We start from the raw sequence: 18,329 nt of genomic DNA, 5'->3' as shown, positions 1-18,329 counted from the left end.
AGGGAACCCACTGCAAAAGAAAGAACAGCAATTACAGATTAGATGAGCAAAATGAACAATTGGAAACTATGATAATACACAATAAATTGACTGACAGTTTGTTGTGGCAAATTAAATCAGTTAAGCTGGAAGAGTGTCATTATTAATTTAATTGGATTAAAGATTTAAGGTTTGTCCCATAATCTGTAAGTAATAAGCATTGCAGCGATTAACACATCTGCCAATATTTTATAGAAACCTTTACCACTTATGCATTTGTGAACACTGAAAGATTTAAATATTGTACGACTAAATATGAAAAGGAATATAGCAGCATTATGTGACAATTAAGTTAAATAAACAGCTTAAGTTTTGTAAATGCTTAGGTGACAGAAAGAATGAAACAGAACAATGAAAGTTTTCCACATGAATTGTGAAATAGCTTACTCAAAATCAGTTTTGAAGGCAGCAAGAGTTTCACTAAAGTAATAGCAGTAACAGTACACGATGCAGAAAAATGTGTGTGACAAAAGTTGTTTTCTTAAACTTGTAAAAGTATAAAATATTGTACAACCATACTAGATTACCTGTTGTAAGTGAAAATTGCCACAAGGAGCACCATTTTAAGAAAATACTGTAACAACTGCAAAAGAATGGGCATATTCAAAAAGTGTGTTGTTATAAAAATGAGACTAGAGGAACATTTCGCAGTAGTCAAAGGTGAAAAAAGAAAACAATGCACAGGGTTAAAGAAAACAATAGTTATTTGAGAACTGTGTGACTATTATTTGGAAATTAATTAGTCCAGATGTGGAATGGTTTGAGCAACCAAAACCACAGAAAAAGCACTGCGGATTAAATCTGATGTTAGCTCGGCAGTCTCTGTAATTTCTTGGGTTATTTACACAAAGCTGTTGTTATATGTGGAAATCTACGACATGGAACACTCTACTAAGGTAAGAAAATTACTCTATATATATATATATATATATATATATATATATATATATATATATATATATATATATATATATATATACTGAAAGTCAAAAATGAATATAACAAGTTGCAGCTTGTGGCTGTACAAGATTATGGGTCCTCAACAGAGGCTAAATGCATGAAATCAGGTTCTGGTGGCAAGAAAGTAACAATCATGTGATAAAAGCAAAAAGTTACAGCAGTTGTTAGAATGATACCTGTGTGTCTTTTGCAATGGTACAGAAACCGTAAATGCAAAACTTGATGTATTTTCTTGCACCAGAAATATTTCCTCCCTTTCTACAAGGAAACAAATTTCCTAAGACTTAGGGTGAAGATTGAAGAAACAGATTGCTGCAGAGAGTAATTGTACCCAAGTGAATCAACAAACCTTGTTGTACCAGCTATACAGATTTAAATGAAAATTGTTTAAAGTTTAAATCATGTTTTATGGATGAAAATACAAGTATTGCAGAAGATTGCCATAGCTTGCTGATAAGGCACAATGCTTTAAAAATGTCTGTGAGGTATTTGTTATTTATTTCTTTTCTTGTTTGTGTTTTTAACTGACATAGAGCACTAGTTTGCTAGTAAGGGACAATATTTCAGAAATCTTTGAGAGGTATTTGTTATTTTTTTATTTGTATTGAGTAAATGGGGTAGAGCACTGATCTACATGGACCTTTTTCATCCAGGGGAGTGCTGTCTGGTTCATTTATTATTACGTCTCATTCTTCCACTATGCAATTTCTCTTTTCTGACATAAAACAAGTTTAAAAGGCAGTTTCAGCTATATATGCAAATGTGTGTTATTTTTAATGTAAATAATTGCCAGGAAACAATACTTCTCTTTTTTCCAGTACTGCAAGGGCCTTACAATTAACAAATAAGCATGCTAAAAATCTTCTACCTGCATTCAGAATTCACTTTTCATATATCTTCTGTATTATTTCCTAATGCTTTTTGCCCTATGTTTGCTGATCATAGAATATCCATCAGTTGGACTCTACTCATTCATTTCTCCATACTTGAGAATTACCACAGTACAGTATGGGGGTAAGAGCTATCCTGAGGTGCTGTCATACAGGCAGCCATAAGGATTGTTTATGTCTTTACTGGGATCCTGGCAGTTAGGAAATTTGTATAGATTAAAACCTCCTCTTGTGCAGGGAGGTGAGCTACTGGCATAACTGTGGGGATGGACAGTACTTTCCCGTTACAAGCGCATGCTGGCATTTACTCTGTAATGAATGTTGCCACCAGGAGGAGGCTTGGTGATCCAAAAGCCATCTCTTAGGATATGTAACACAATACCAGCACCCCGTACATGCCATTCTCTGTGCCACACTTCTCACAGGATAAGTACAATCATTTTCTCCTGCAGATGTGTTATAATCAAACTTGGGTTGCCTGGATCCTAGACAGGGTTTTATCCCTCTATGTCACCAGAGCAGTCTGATATCTTCTGTATCCCTACCTTACCCTCATCTTCAAAACTTCCCACATCAGCCTGCCTATTCTGATGAACAAACATTCAAATCAGGACAATGGCATAATTCAAAATGTCCTGTCATTTATTTGTTGTGATGGCCATATATTTCTCTAGAGTATGACCATTGAGGAAGGTCCACCTTTCTTTTATGACCTTTTATTTTTAATTTGATTTCCCTAATGTGCATCTATATTCACGGATGTTGGTCCAACAATAAGCAGAGCCACTTGTCCTAAAAGGAAAAGTGAATGAAATGAACTTTTTCTCTCCGGAGATCTGAAAACAAAGAGATGATTACATAAAACATTCCAATGTGATGGTTATATCTCTCATAAGGTAGCCTATTGCAACAACTTTCCTCATGTTGTCTGACCTGAAGGCACAAGGGTAAATGCATCATCTAATGTCTCCAATTCTGTGTACTAAGGAGCAGCATGTCTCTTACTCTACCCTGCATCCCCGTTGTCACATTATGCCATGTTCCCTGTCTTTGCAAAGCCGTGATATGGTCAGGAACTAGTTGCATGGTGACTCAAAATATAGACAGATGGAGTACCTGAACACTAAAACAATGTAGTAAAAAGAAGATTAAACAATGCTCTGCTAAAAGTGTCTCAGATGGGATGCGAACGCACCTCCCACGTTGGGAAGGAACACTCACGACTGTACATATACCAGCCATGAGGTTCTCTTCCCATAGTAATAGAGGAGTGATTCATTTTAAATAAAAAACATCCTTACCTCCACTATTGAGAAGCCTCAGACTTCATATATCCAAAACATAAGGAAGCAGATCCAACAAAATCAGATGTTAATGGTCTGCCTTTCATTTTATCATCTTCAATACCAGTGTCTTTGACATTTGACAAACTGACAGGTTCCCAAGGAATTCTGTCCCCTTCTGATATGCTTTAGTATAACTGAGTGCATGTTGTAAGTCCAACTGCCTAATGTGACAGTCTGAGAATGTTGTCTTTTAAACCAATAAGGAGCAGCAGAATTAAGTGAGGTAACAAATTAATTCAGGACTGCCTGTTTTCAAAGTGAGTGCTTTGATCAAGATTTATGGTTGACAAACAACGGGAAATCACCTGTGAGACTATGTCTATGGTATTCTATATAAATATGTCTATTTTAGGACCTTTGCTAGTCATGAAATAACAGGAATGCGTATCTTACAGGACCTTGAATATTACAGGTCATAAGCAGAATGTATTTAGGCAGTTATCAGTGGTGGGGCTGAGGATTAGACCCTGAAGACAAAGATCAAGTAGTCCATTAGAAACAAATTGTAAAAATACTGACAATGCATATACCCCATCACTGTTTATTACTATTACACTTGGCTTAAGTTTAGTATTAGCAAGCATCAGTATAATTGTTAAAATGATCGCTGTTATGTCTTTTATGTTAGGTTTACATGATCTGTATTATTCTGCCTCACAATTTTTGGTTTTCTGGTTTGGTTCCCAGCTGTGGTTCCTTTTGTGTAGGGTCTACCTCTCCACCCTGGACTTGTATGGGATTTCATAGAGTGTTTTGAATTCTTATGATATTTCAAAAGTATATCATTAGATGAAATGGTGATCCCTTAAATTGCCTATAGATATGAATACAGTGTGAGAGTTAGTGTGCACATGCATCCTAAGATATGAATACAGTGTGAGAGTTAGTGTGCACATGCATCCTAAGATATGAATACAGTGTGACAGTTAGTGTGCACATGCATCCTAAGATATGAATACAGTGTGAGAGTTAGTGTGCACATGCATCCTAAGATATGAATACAGTGTGAGAGTTAGTGTGCACATGCATCCTAAGATATGAATACAGTGTGACAGTTAGTGTGCACATGCATCCTAAGATATGAATACAGTGTGAGAGTTAGTGTGCACATGCATCCTAAGATATGAATACAGTGTGAGAGTTAGTGTGCACATGCATCCTAAGATATGAATACAGTGTGAGAGTTAGTGTGCACATGCATCCTAAGATATGAATACAGTGTGAGAGTTAGTGTGCACATGCATCCTAAGATATGAATACAGTATGAGAGTTAGTGCACACATGCATCCTACAATGGACTGATATTCTAAACAGGATTGTTTTTTTTGCATTGTGTGCAGTGCTTGCCAAGCTAAGCATTCACAACTTTTGGCTAGGATAAAGTAGGTATTACAGAATGAATGAATGAATGAATTGAATGAATGATTTGCGGTTTGCTTAATACGTCTAGGTATTTCTTTTGTTCTTTAACACTTTAGTTTTCTGCTGTGATGGTTTTAAACTGCAGTGTCAAGTTTAAATCACGTGACTTTAAGTTGTTTAAGGATAGGATATTTTTGTAATTCTGTTTCCATTAATCTCTGTAGAAATACATTGCTATGTCATAGTCAGTAAGAGACATCATTTTAAGCACTGAAAAAAATATTAATCTTTTCAAGACATTTCTCTATTTTGCTGCTGTGGTGTGGTCTACAATGTTTGTCTACTTTTAAACATTTTTAAGGGGAAACAGTATTTTCAAGACTGTTCAGCCACTTCATGTAGTAATGTTTTCATACTGTTCTCTCACTTCCTGAGAGTATTATAGTAATTAATTTATATTCATTTTAAAAGTGGGAAGAACGCTGTCTTTCCACGACAGTACTTCCCTTTCTGGGCTGGCCCCAACTCCTGCCTGAGTCTCAGAGGTGTTCTATGCAGGGGTTACCTGTTCACTTTACTTCTGTAGGTTATGTGTTTTGAAAAACTGTTCCACTTCTTGTATAGGGGTACAATGCAAGGCTTGAGGGAGCAACAGTAATAGAAAAAGATATTATAAGATAATTAAGATCATAGGTTCCAACACTGGAGAAACCATGTCAGATCACTTGTGGTTGCACATTGCTTACTAGTGTAAAATACCGAGAGAGGAAAAAACAACTATCTGCTTTCTCCATCATTTCTGTTTGAAATTCATTTGAAATCATCTTATATTTTGAAATATTTTCTCTCTCAGAATGTGTGTGTGTGCATGTATTTACAGTTTAGCTCTCCAGAAAACACTTCTAATGAACACTTTTATAAAATGATATAAATGTTATAAACACATGTATTTTAATCAAATCTTTTTAACACTTGCAGTATGTGTTACTATAACACACTGTTACACTGCATAAACAGAACAATTTTATGACACATAATTACCAATAAGCATATAAAAATTTAAAAATCAACACAACACAAGCGATGTATTTGCCAAACAAATACAGAGGAAGTGTAATAGTATCCTCAAGACTGGACATGCAGGGAAATAAACGTTTCATTAGTTATGAGGCTGTCTGCCTGCAGTATTAAACCTCAAAACACCCTTTGGTGGTACGTTACCAAGTTACTTCATTGCAATTCCCAGTCTGGGACTCATTGTTGCTTATGTGAAAATTGCATGAGAACCATCGCTATATAGATTATCACCAGTAAGAATTTGCCAACTGGTCTAATAGAATCATAAACTAATTTTGAACTGAAATAGTATTCAAATTTTGTCCGTTGTTGAATATGACTTGCAGTGCTGACATCAGTAAATAGGCCATTTGCCCATTGTAAAGTAAAGATCAGTCCTTTTAAACATTCATGGCCTTGAGTTGTCATTAATTCATTCTGAAGACTGCAGTAAATTAGTGTATGCCCTTAACTGGGCTACGTATTTCTTCTGCTATGTCAGTTTTGCAAGATTTTGGCCCACTTAATCTGACTTAATGAAAATTCATTTAGCCAGTCAAGACAGAGAGAGATCCGTTTGTAATATAGAATTTCAAAATTTTGGACCATTTTATGACTGCTAATTAAGCCATGTACATATATGCCTCTTTTAAGAATTTCTAGATGATTTTATGAGTAATAGGAAATATGAACATGAGGATATGCCAGCCAAATTTCCAGATCATTGGAGTGCAACTTTGATTTTCAAACCTTTTAACTGAAGTCTCTTTTTTCTGTTCTTCTTTTTTTTCTAAACTGTAATTTATGCTTCCTTCAAGAAAGCAGAACATACGGTATCCTCAAATATGTGCCAACAGGCAATTTCACATTTGGAGTAATCCCAGTATTCTGAAATATGTGACAGCAGACATTTTATCATATGGAGTGATCACGGTAACCTGAAATATGTGCCAGCAGGTGTTTCCACATTGGGAGTGATCACGATATCCTGAAATATATGCCAGCAGGTGTTTTCACATTGGGAGTGATGATGATATCCTGAAATATGAGCCAGTAGGCATCTTCTCATTGGGATTAATCAAGGGTCAGCAATGTTCTACTTTCTGTGGTGCTCATCCTGAGGCAATAAAGCATAGATATATGTGACAAGCAGCCTGTATGACTAGCAGTATGAAGAAAAGCTGTATCCTCAGTTTTTGGACCCTGTATTGTGGCTATATTTTAAAATCTGAATTTATAATAGGACTAGGAGATTAAAAGACCATTCTGCTCAGAAACTTTAAAAAAATATTTTTTTTCCCGTACATTGATATTTTATATAGTACTGAATATACCTGTATCACTTTAAAATGGTACTATTTTATGATTTCTTCTGCCTCAAAATGTCCTGATGAGGGCTGTCTTATTAACATGATTTTATTTCTACAGGAATTTTTTTTTTAGTATTGCTTTTTCATCAAGTTTTCTATGGCTTCACTTAGAAAGGGGAAACACTGAATTGTTGCTTTAAACAATTCTAGGGACCATATTTATTCATTCTTACTCAGTAACTCCCTGATGTATACTGTATATATACTCCTTTGTTATTGCCATCTTCCAAAATGACAACAGAACTGATGTGTCTCAGAGCATAACCTATGGTCCCAGACATTCAATTGGATTACATGCATGGTGCGGGGTGGGGTGGGGGTGGGGGGTTGGCTAGAAACATCATGCTATTCTGAGCAATAACTCAAATATAATGGGCAATAAGGTTCAAGATTCAGGGGGACAGATTACTAAATAACTGGTTCCATGCTGCAGAGGGATAAAATTCTGTCTGCAATCTAGATTTAATTAGCAAGCTGGGGTGTTGGACACAATGGCAAAATAGGATTAGACTAAGCAGTGTATGTCCGTTCACCCATTCCTTGTTGGGAGGGTTGATGGCTCTGCTCTACTGTGCCACCACGGAGCAAGCAGAAACCTGTAGGGGCTGTACAACCACTCAGTGAGATGTGGACTTAATGTTATCATGCTATTTAGAATAACCTTCATTGGCATCCAAGGCTTGTGGCTGGGACGGACGGACAGACACACACACACACACACACACACACACACACACACACACACACACACACACACACACACACACACACTGCAGGAGGTCGGTGTAGCAGATCTCTTGAAGTGACACAGCTACATACGTACCTCACTTGTCAATGACTGTTTAGAGCAATTAAATATCCCATCCCTTACCATTTAAGAAAAGCAAGGACTAGTTTATAATATGTAGATCTCTGGTCTGGAGACAATTATGACATGCCCATAAATGTAGATGGCTCTTTTTTTGAGGTTATTTAAAGCCAGACCCTCATGTCATTGGACTGAGGATTGCAATATGATGGAGGCAGATGAGTAGAGTCAGAACTGAAGGGACCAAATCGCCCTTCATGGCTGTCTGAATGTCAGCTCTCCAGAGTTTTCTCTCTTATACACATCGGACCGAAATTATAGTGGCAGTAAGGTACAATTCCTGTGGAGGAAGCTTACCCACAGGCACAGGGTGCCAGTCAATTGAAACTGAAGAGGGGAATGAAGGGGGAATCGGGGAAGAAGGCTTGATAACTGGTAGGTAAGAAGAGAAAATAAAACCCTACAAAAATAAACAAATCATTGCAAGACTTCTTTTAAACCAGGTGTGGTGTGCATTAAGGAACCTGACTAATACAGAAATGCCACACAAAGTGAGAAACAGCCAAGTTATGCTTTAAGTACACTCAACAATGTAGGGATTGTTTTGTAGGCAGGAAAATGAGCATTGAAACAAGAAAAGTTGGCTTTAGCGCTTAGATATTTTTTAAATAAAGCAGTGGCGTTGGCAGATGTACTTAAAAGTAATCTCATTAGATATCATGAGAATATCTTTGGGAGGCTGAACTGAGATATTAGCCTTCCCCATATTGCCTTTTACTTCTGATGCGTCACTGCTAGAAAGAGTATAGAAGACTGACTGACATTCTGTCTGCCTGTTCATCTAACATTTATTGCTGGCTAGCTCTTCCCTTTATTACTTTTGGTTCTTCATCAAATAAAGTAATTATTCTCAAAGTTTTAATACAAACACAGTATTTCTGTCCTTAAACTATGCCATTCATGCAGCTGAAACCTGTTTTTTGGAATATCGGGAAACGACGTACAACGAGCCTTATTCCCATTACATTATATACTTCAGGCAGCCTATTTATTTTTGCATGGAAATTTACTGATTTCCATGAATATCAAAAAATGAATGAATGAATAGTGCTAGCACTTGAAATTACATGCTGTTAAATTCTGATGCTTTTCTTCATCACCAGAATATGCATGTAGTTCAGTTTTGGACTCTGTAATCACCTCACTGTCATGTGGCCTTATCTTATGTGACGTCTGGTACCCACATTTCTGATGGACAGATGCAATCAATAAATGTCATAACCAACAATCATCCCTGTATAAACGTCTAAAACATATAACTTGTGGGACACATTTGGATTGCATGGCTAGGCTTATAAAGGCCCTAGTGGTTGTTAGCCTAGTAAACACCTATGAACTTATGAGACCGCTTATCTATCCTGTCACCTTCATTGTTATCATGACCTTGTATGTAGTCCAAGCCAGACTAGCACATGCATCAGACTTCACTTCTTTAAAGTTGTTTGCATTTCATCCTCTCTCTAAGCAGGGTTAATCATGGAGTGATCCACAGTTAAGCACTGTGGCTGCGATGTTTATTACATTTAAATGAACTTCTGTAAATTTGTCTGAAGGCCAATGATGCTGGGGTACAGAAAGTAGATTCATGTTTCAGATAACTGAGTATGACTACTAAACACAACTGCCCCTTCACTTTCAGAATTCAGCACAGAAAAAAGTGAAACAGAATAAAAAATGCTAAGTAACTGACTAAACTGGCACAAAATTAAAAAGAAATAACACATATACAATCAAAACTCATATTTAGCATACTGTTGCATAAGGTATTGTCTTTTAGGATTATCAAGCTATGGACTGCGTGTGCATGTTTCTGCATGTGCATAGGTGTGCATGTGGATACGTGCATGCGTGTGCGTGTGTATGTGCGCGCGCATGTGCGTGTGTGTGTGTGTGTGTGTGTGTGTGTGTGTGTGTGTGTATGTGTGTTTGTGTGTGTTTTTTTAATGTAGAAGCTTTGAAGATAGCTAGTGAATGTAGATTCCTGAATGTAATGACAGACTCACAAATGAATTTTAAAAACATGTAAATCATACTTCTTTTCTGCTATTATAAAATGCTCCAATTGTTTTAAGCATTGTCCGTCTTCAAGGGAGACAAACACAGAAAACCTTACTATGCACTCATCTGTTATTTTTGTTTGTTTACTTTTTTTGGGAGTCTAGTGAACAAGTATGTGTGTGTGTGTGTGTGTGTGTGTGTGTGTGTGTGTGTGTGTGTGTGTGTGTGTGTGTGTGTGTGTGTTTTTAATGTAGAAGCTTTGAAGATAGCTAGTGAATGTAGATTCCTGAATGTAATGACAGACTCACAAATGAATTTTAAAAACATGTAAATCATACTTCTTTTCTGCTATTATAAAATGCTCCAATTGTTTTAAGCATTGTCCGTCTTCAAGGGAGACAAACACAGAAAACCTTACTATGCACTCATCTGTTATTTTTGTTTGTTTACTTTTTTGGGAGTCTAGTGAACAAGTATGTGTGTGTGTGTGTATGTATGTGAGTACATATAATTTTATCTGCTGAGATTTCACTTATAATAGATACTACAGCAAAACAACACATAAATAAATAAACACAGCATCAATACAAAAAAAATGACCATACATGCCATGGACCTAGAATGAGACTTATTCCAAAATCAGTGCAGAACATGCACCTTGAACCTAACAATTTACTTATGGTAACAAGTCAAGACAAATAATCATGTATAAAATAATCAACTGAAAATAATTCAGTGCCACACAAAGACCCAAACTTTGATACATAAATATATATGAAGATAATACTGAAATGATCAATGAAATGGACAGTCCTGAATGTATACAAAGAATGCAGGATGACTTGAAAAGTTTTCAGAAATATACTTTTTGAGACAGAAACTTGTGGTTATACATTGACAAATAAATGTGTATGGGTTACAGGAAGTGGAGTAGAAGCTACTGTAGTGGTAGTTTTTTAGATACTTTAGTGGAAGAAGAGACATTAATGTCTGGAAGAACATGAAGGAGGGGAAACATAATAAGAAAGCAGTAACTGGAAACATCAAAATGCTGCATGAACTGAAAGGGAATTGTCGCTAAGAAAAGCTTGTTAGAATCCCCATTTATATTCTGTTTTAGTTAGAATTCATTGAAGTCTCCAAAACTGGGCTCCATAAGAGACAGGGAGGAGGCACACAATACATTTAGAAGATAGCAATAAAGATGGGAAAGCCACTTGCAAAAGATGTTTGGTTACAAATTGTGTGTACCCCTGGGAAAGAAATTGGAAAGGGTTGATACAATATGCTGGTATGAACTGGCTACTGGTACAAAGCATCTCTCATACTGGATTGTTAGGATAACCAGAAGAGAAAGAGCATATGTTTTAGCTTGGGGAAAATGGTCAATTTTAGATCAAAACTAGTAAGCATTTCTCTAACTGTGTGGCAGAAGGGGATGGTTGCAAAAGCATAGAAGGCTTGAGAAGAAAATTAGTACACATAATAAAGTGTTAGTGGGAGACCATATCGTAGCTGATAGTGAAACAAATGAGCAGATTTTGTGGGCTTCTTAGGCCTCTTGTATCAAACTTGCATGTATTAGATAGCTCAGGGCCCCAGCTTCTGGCATCAGCTTGCCAACATTCACATCAGTATAGTAGAATGCAAGATATCCAGCTTTGGAAATACCCTATGACGTATAAATGAAATGCTTTGTATGTGGTAACAAACAAGTACACTGATCTTATGACAGGACACCCCTGTCACGATCCCAGGGTGGCATCTATAAAAAGTGATTTTACCTGACCATTTTATGTTACGGTGGCTACAAATTAATTCTACTTCCCATACAAGAAATTAAAAATGTTTCATCCACTTTTAGACCTTAAATGAAACAAGCATGGTGTCATCCTAACAAATCAGTAAGGTAATGATTTGTGATGTGGTGAGTTCACTTTAGATATGCCTGATGCTGTTTAATTTTGTAAGTCATACTTAGCCTGTGTTTAATTTTATAATATCATTTCAGAGACCCAATCAACTTATAATGCTAGGCGGATCCACAATACCAAATGCCTTGCTAAAAACTCATTTGGAGGATGTGAAAGTGGTAAGAATCAAATCTCAAGTTCTTAGTTATACGGTGAGTTATGAGTTTAGCAGACTGGAAATTCTGAGCTCTTTATTCACATATTGAAACAATGTTTACAATGGTATAAAATACCCGTCAGTGCCTGTGAAGAGATCGGAAACTAGTGACCTCCCCAAATGGAAAGGAAGGACAACAGACAGGTGCAATGAGTAACTCTGACTTTGATTGTGAATAGATGTAGTTAAGACAAAAAAAAATCTGTCTCCTCAGGGAAACAATGATTTGCTGAGCTGAGATAGGAAAGAAGGCCTAGTCTTTACAGACATTGAAAGAAAAAAAAATAGTGAACATGACATTAAAACATCTGATTTACGTAGCCATATAGAGTGCAGTTACATGTAGTAGGATTTAATATTTATTTCAATATATGCTTACTCTCTTATTAAAAATTGCCTCATCTATTTTAATTCTTTTGAAGATGTTATTAAATTTTCACAATTTAATTGCTTGAAAAAAATCTGCACACATTATTTTTAATGGACAGGAAATGTATAGAACTACTTCTTTCATGTAAAACAGTTTATAATGAAATGAATAGCTTATAAATAAAATGACTACCAGAAAATAATAATAATAAAAATAAAATAAAATAATGATCACAGCTTCCAATAAATGTATATACTTTATTCCCCTGGTGCTTCTTGTTCAGCCTTCTAGGAAAGATACATTTTAAATAAAGTAGAATAAATACAACACTAAAATATGATATACCAGTCTCTTATTCACTTGCTCCTGCCCTGCTTATTACTTTCATGGAGCTGTCACCTATTCAAGTTGTGAGCTTTGCAAAGCTTCTCGGGGTAATCTTGTACAATGACCTCAAAATAAATCCTGGTATTAAAAAAAAAAGTCCGAGGTTTGGCTTGATATACATCAAGTCTTTTATGTCCATCTGTACTGGAAAAGCTATAGCCTGTGCCTTCTTTGTCTTGCTGCCTAGCCTCATGCATGTTTTCCACATACTAACTAACTTCTTCACAACAAACACAACTTGTGCTAACCTGTACCAGGACTGCATAGCTTTTTTTTTTTTGGTAGCTTTCCTCTGGCTTCCCACCACTGAAACCTTTCACAAGCTTATATGGCTTGAATTGTCTAATAATTTGAAGATGATGCAACTAACAATGACAAAGAAGCTAATATAACCAAGTAGCTAAGGAACATTTTCTAAGACACCGACCTGGCAAGCCTTTCACAGTCACTTCTTAGAAACCTCTGTAGTACAAGCATCTACTAATGGATAAAGAGACTCACTACATAGCTTTAATGCAGTAAAAAAAAAAAAAAAGAATTTGCAGTGATGTAACTCTAAATATATAGGAACTTGCCCCTGCCAACATTTTTAGAGTGGCTGTTGAATGCTCACAAGCCTATCAATTTTTCCATTGTGTACCGGTTTCTCTTTTAATTGAGCTTCTAATCTGCCTCCTGTCATCTAGTCTGACACCACCATTCTTTTGTTTTCCCTCCCTCACATTCTCTAGTTTATTAGCTTGACCCTTCTCCTACATGAACCAAATTCCTGATTCCTCATTTTCACCATTTTACTCTTGCCACTGTTAGAGTCCTTCATAATTCCCAAGTCCTATGCCCCACACACTTCTTGCGACTCATCCTTACATTCTTCCAGTGCTCCAAGTCTCCTTCATCCATACTCATCAACTTCCTTTGTCTCTTCTTTCCAGAAGAGGTACTGAATATTAAAATGATTTGACCAGCAGTTCTCCTGCCTTGCTTCAGGTGCATAAGATCCATCAACCATTTATACTATGTTTAGAACTGTGACATATTACTCTTAATATTTTAACCTTACCTTCACTGAGCAGGCATTATATATTTGCATTTTGCTTGCATTTACCAAGTAAAGCACAAAGTGTACTGAAGATGCATTTGCTATCCTTTCTATATATCAATGGCTTTATTTTCTGTAACTCTGTATGTACTACACTGAAGCTCCTGTTTTATGTAGCTCCTACACAACTGCTGTACTAAAGATAGTAAAGTTTAAAATGTATAAACATTATGCAGATATTTCTTCAATTGTTGCAAAATTATTGTTGACATATAAACCTAACTTTTTCATTATCCCTGTAAATTTGTTTCTCTGACTGTAGGAATTATAGTTACATGTTTTTCTACCAAACCTTATAGTTAGAAACTTTTCTTTTTAAGATTTACACTGCAAAAGTGTAATGTTCAGTTCTACTTCCTAGTCAAAAATAAATTAATTAATAATTTCATTTAATCAATGTTATTATGGAGCTATTTAAAACTATTTTTTTTCAGGAGATTGTCAACATTTTCTTATTACAAGGCACATGTCCTGAGTCCCATGAAAAGCATTGATCTTAGCAATTTAATAGCATTATCTTCAGCTGTACAAAAGATTAGTGATTAATTTAAAACAGTAGTTAGGTGAGTATTAAAGTTTTTTTCAAGACTTTACTGACTTAAATTGCATTATATAAGCCATCTAAATTACAACTTACAAATTATTTTTTTATATTACCCCCCCCCCCCTCTTGGTGAAGCCTCGGAGATGGTAACAGCTGTGCTTATACAATTTGTATGCGATTAAGTTTTAGAATCCTTTAATACTTTGTTTATCTGCCCAGGAATGTAACAAGATAGGCAACTTTACATTACAGATCTATTAGCAGTGTGGTAAATCATTTATATTCAACTTTTTAAGAGTTTTTTTTGAGAGTTTTGAGCATCAAACTATAAGGATGGTGTCTGGGGAAAGAATGTAATGTTGTTACAGTATGAGCCTTCTCCCAAATTTGGTCCAAAATTCAGGTCACTTCAGATATGTTCGCAATGTCATTACCAACTTCAAGACAAATTTCAGTTTATCACCACAGCTCAACAACCCACCACTACCACACAAAGATACACAGTATTGCATATGTTTTAAAATAGCTGAATTGTCTTTTGAAGGCAGACTTGTGCATTAAGCTAGCTGTTTATTTAGACTCAGTCAGCATATGTGACTTAAGCCCACTCTATGATGACACACTGGGCAGGAAATGGAAATAGCCCAAAAACCTGAAATTGAATTTAGACAAATTGAATTACTGATTCAATTCACTTACTTTGATAACTAAATATTACAGCTCAGCTACTGTTAGATGTAACCAGCTTTACCAGCATGTTACAGCTTGGCTTTGTCACTATAATGTATAATGTGAGACAGGTGTAGGATTCAGCTGTCCAAGTGCTTACATAGCAAGTTATGGCACATTTTATCTAACACTCGGTACAGACAATGGTCACTGATGTTTCAGTTGCACATTTACTTTCACAAATCCATATAATCACTGTGTATTTAATATTTATTTTATAGTGCAGTAATAGGTAACGTACACCTGTTTTTCTTATTATCATAATTACTGCCCAGTAATGTCACAGCTTAAATAACTCCTTTGTTACTCCATGATGACAAGGGAATAAGATAAGTGATAATACACAAAACTAAATGAATGTGGTATCTAGTGGATTTACTCACTTCCAAAAAAATAACTTTCATTTTCTGTGGCCCAAAATTATTTTGTGTGATAAAAAGGGTAGATTTTGTAATGCGCATACAGTTATATACTGTATTTTTGTTTGTGCTTGGGGACGAGCTGGAAGGGAACTGGTAATATATCACGTTTGGTTATAATTTATATTTTTGTGTTCAGTCAAACTGTTCCAGCTGTGCAGTTTTCATTTCTTGTATCCTTCTATAAAATGACTCTGGCAGGTAATACTAATTCAACAAAATGGAATAAAGTCATACTCTTATATAAATAGCTTGAAGGCATTGGGTTCAGTAAGATGGCAGTACACAGAGTTTTTTTTATAAACTAGAGGCATTATTCATACTTTTTTTTCTAAATAAATGTGACATAAATAAAACAAGTGCAGATGTATGTTAGCATTATAATAACTAACTTTTCTATGATCAAGAAATTAAATGCTATTTTCAGAAAATAATACCCACTAATGGGCTTTTAAACTATAAAGGGAAGGTTTACACTCAAAGAGCTATCTGTGTAAATACTAATATGTGCATTTAACATTAGAATTTGGAAGATCTTTTTTGTTTTATTTTTCCAAGTACTTAATTCAGTGTGAAAAAATTACTATCCAGTGAAGCATAAATATACATTCACAGCAGAAACACTTTACTCACACTTTGTAACTCATAGACATCAGGTACAACTTAATGTTTCATGTTCATCAAATACTGCAACATAGCAGTAGCATTACATAAGTGTCAGCATCTCTGTATTAATATTATCACAAATAAAGAAATGCAACCAAATTAATTTACTGTCCTACCTCCATCCTGCTGCTCCGTTCGGTTACGAGACTCTGATGACTCCAGTGTTTCTCCACTCATCTCAGTATCTGCAAAAGGGAAAATATCAGCTGATTTTACTAGAGAGTCATAACTTCATACAGACACAAATGTGGCATTTACTAAACAGGAAAATGAACTTTACTATTAGAATAATACATTCGACTTTCAAATTTTCTGCTCTACATGCACACACACTCTCTCTCTCCCTCCAATTATAATATTCATAAGCGAGAAAGGCTTTATCTATTGCTAGCCACTATCCTGCCCTTTCACCTTCCTCCTTTCATCATTGAGGCTTTTACTGTGACAACAAGTAACTGTTTAATCTCAGTGCAGAGAATTGTATTCTCATAAGGTCTCAGACCCATTTCTCCATCAGTGCCCCTTTTCTAAATCAAGGACAAAATGACACAAATCAATCACCTAAGCTGCTCTTAGATTAACTTAGAACTTGTGGGTCACATTATACCATCCCAGCCATTTAAATACCCTATGCAAGAAAAAAAAAAAAAAACATTTGTCAGCTTCAGCTGTAAATCTTTCCACACTTAACAAATGCTAAACCACACTAAAGTAACATATTATCACTGAATATGTTCAAACATTATTTTATACCATACTGAACTGTCACCCCAAAACAAGAAAAAAATAACTAACTACATAAAATGATTTTACCCTAGGCTGAGTGACAGTAAGACCCCCTAAGAAATCAGTCCAGGACAGCAGGTACTTCAGACTAATTTATTTTACTCAGTTTCTGCCTTTCCTGTCCTTTTTATTAAACAGCTCAAACTAGAGTCAGTTAGGAAAGCTCAAATATTTTATTCAAATCTGCCTTTGCCACAAGCAGGCAGGTGGCTTAGAGCAGACGGTTAACACATTCAGACCAAAAGGGTATGATTTGCATATTTTTCAGGAAACCAATCGCTGGTGAGCAGAAGACACTCATTTGCCTAGCACAACCATTACTCATGGAGTTAGTCTGTTGGTCTGTTTTTAAAAAGTCAGACAAGAATAAAGAAAATGAAATGCTTTAATTTTCTTTTGACTACAGAACTCTGAAGGGGTGGGGGTTATGTACTATTAAACTAGGGAGATCATTCTGATACATGTTTTTGTGCTTTTGTTTTGGTTCTACTTCTATCAGATATGTTAAGTGAAAGTTTTTGTAAACTTTACCAAGTTTGTAATGTGGCAAAGAATGCTTTGCTGCAGTTACCCCCCCCCCCCACTACCATGCTTATGACCAAAAGATTATGTTGTATCATAACAGTAAGAACATAATAAACGACTGAATCGTAAGATTCTAGAACCACTGGTGCATCACTAAATTCCCAAATCCCCTATCTCACTACCGGCTCCCTTTCCTTCTTTTTACCTGTCAGCTTGTTCCATGGGTGTTTTGATATTCTAAGTATGGAGCAACCACACAAGGTCATAAGGAAGCATATTCCTGTATCCTCCACTCTTTTGATGAAGCAATACTTCTCTGCCTATACCATGAGCCATCACTTTGTACCTTCCAACCAAGCACTTTCCTCCCATCCTTCTTCCTCCAAAAAGTTTGTCCTCCACTGCCTGACATTCTTTTTAACACGTTGAATGCCTGGAGGATATCCTTCCTGCACTCTTATCCTCCAGTTTGCAGGTATTAAAGCCTGTACCTTTCATGCTAGTCCTGACATGATCCTAATATTTTCATACCCCTCTTGTGTAAGCCCACCCAGCCAACAGTTGAACGTCTCCCTGTAAACAGACTCCAGGACTGCACTCTGTTTAGTGCATTGCGGGTGCTTTAACACCATTGTCCTTCATCCTGTTAGCCTTAGTAGCAGCAGTTGTTCTGAAATGGAACAAGCACTTCTGCTTATCTATAGTAAACAGTTTTAGGTCATTCTCCTATCCTGATTTTTGTAATAAAACTCCCTCCCATTCAGAATCCCATACTAGAAGTCCTT

At 36.0% G+C, this 18,329-nt stretch overlaps 1 protein-coding gene across 2 annotated transcripts in view; it reads right to left on the bottom strand.

The window, feature by feature from the left end:
- Positions 1–18,329, bottom strand: part of POU2F3 (POU class 2 homeobox 3) — a 479,623-nt gene that overhangs the window by 290,980 nt on the left and 170,314 nt on the right. The window contains exons 1-2 of one of the 2 annotated variants that reach the window (XM_044081152.1): positions 17,047–17,165; positions 16,350–16,418 (exon numbers count right to left, since the gene is read on the bottom strand). In XM_044081152.1, coding sequence (XP_043937087.1) covers positions 16,350–16,410 — 61 coding nt within the window. In that variant the 5' untranslated portion in view covers positions 16,411–16,418; positions 17,047–17,165. Of the gene's footprint in view, positions 1–16,349; positions 16,419–17,046; positions 17,166–18,329 lie in introns of those variants that run through there. The other variant, XM_044081151.1, reaches the window with a different exon arrangement.

The sequence above is a fragment of the Protopterus annectens genome, chromosome 8.part0, assembly GCF_019279795.1.
Source record: "Protopterus annectens isolate FY-2018-M chromosome 8.part0, PAN1.0, whole genome shotgun sequence".
In the NCBI taxonomy this organism is placed as follows: Eukaryota; Metazoa; Chordata; order Ceratodontiformes; family Protopteridae; genus Protopterus; species Protopterus annectens.
Note: the sequence above shows the minus strand (reverse complement) of the source record. Positions and strands in the feature narration are given on the sequence as shown.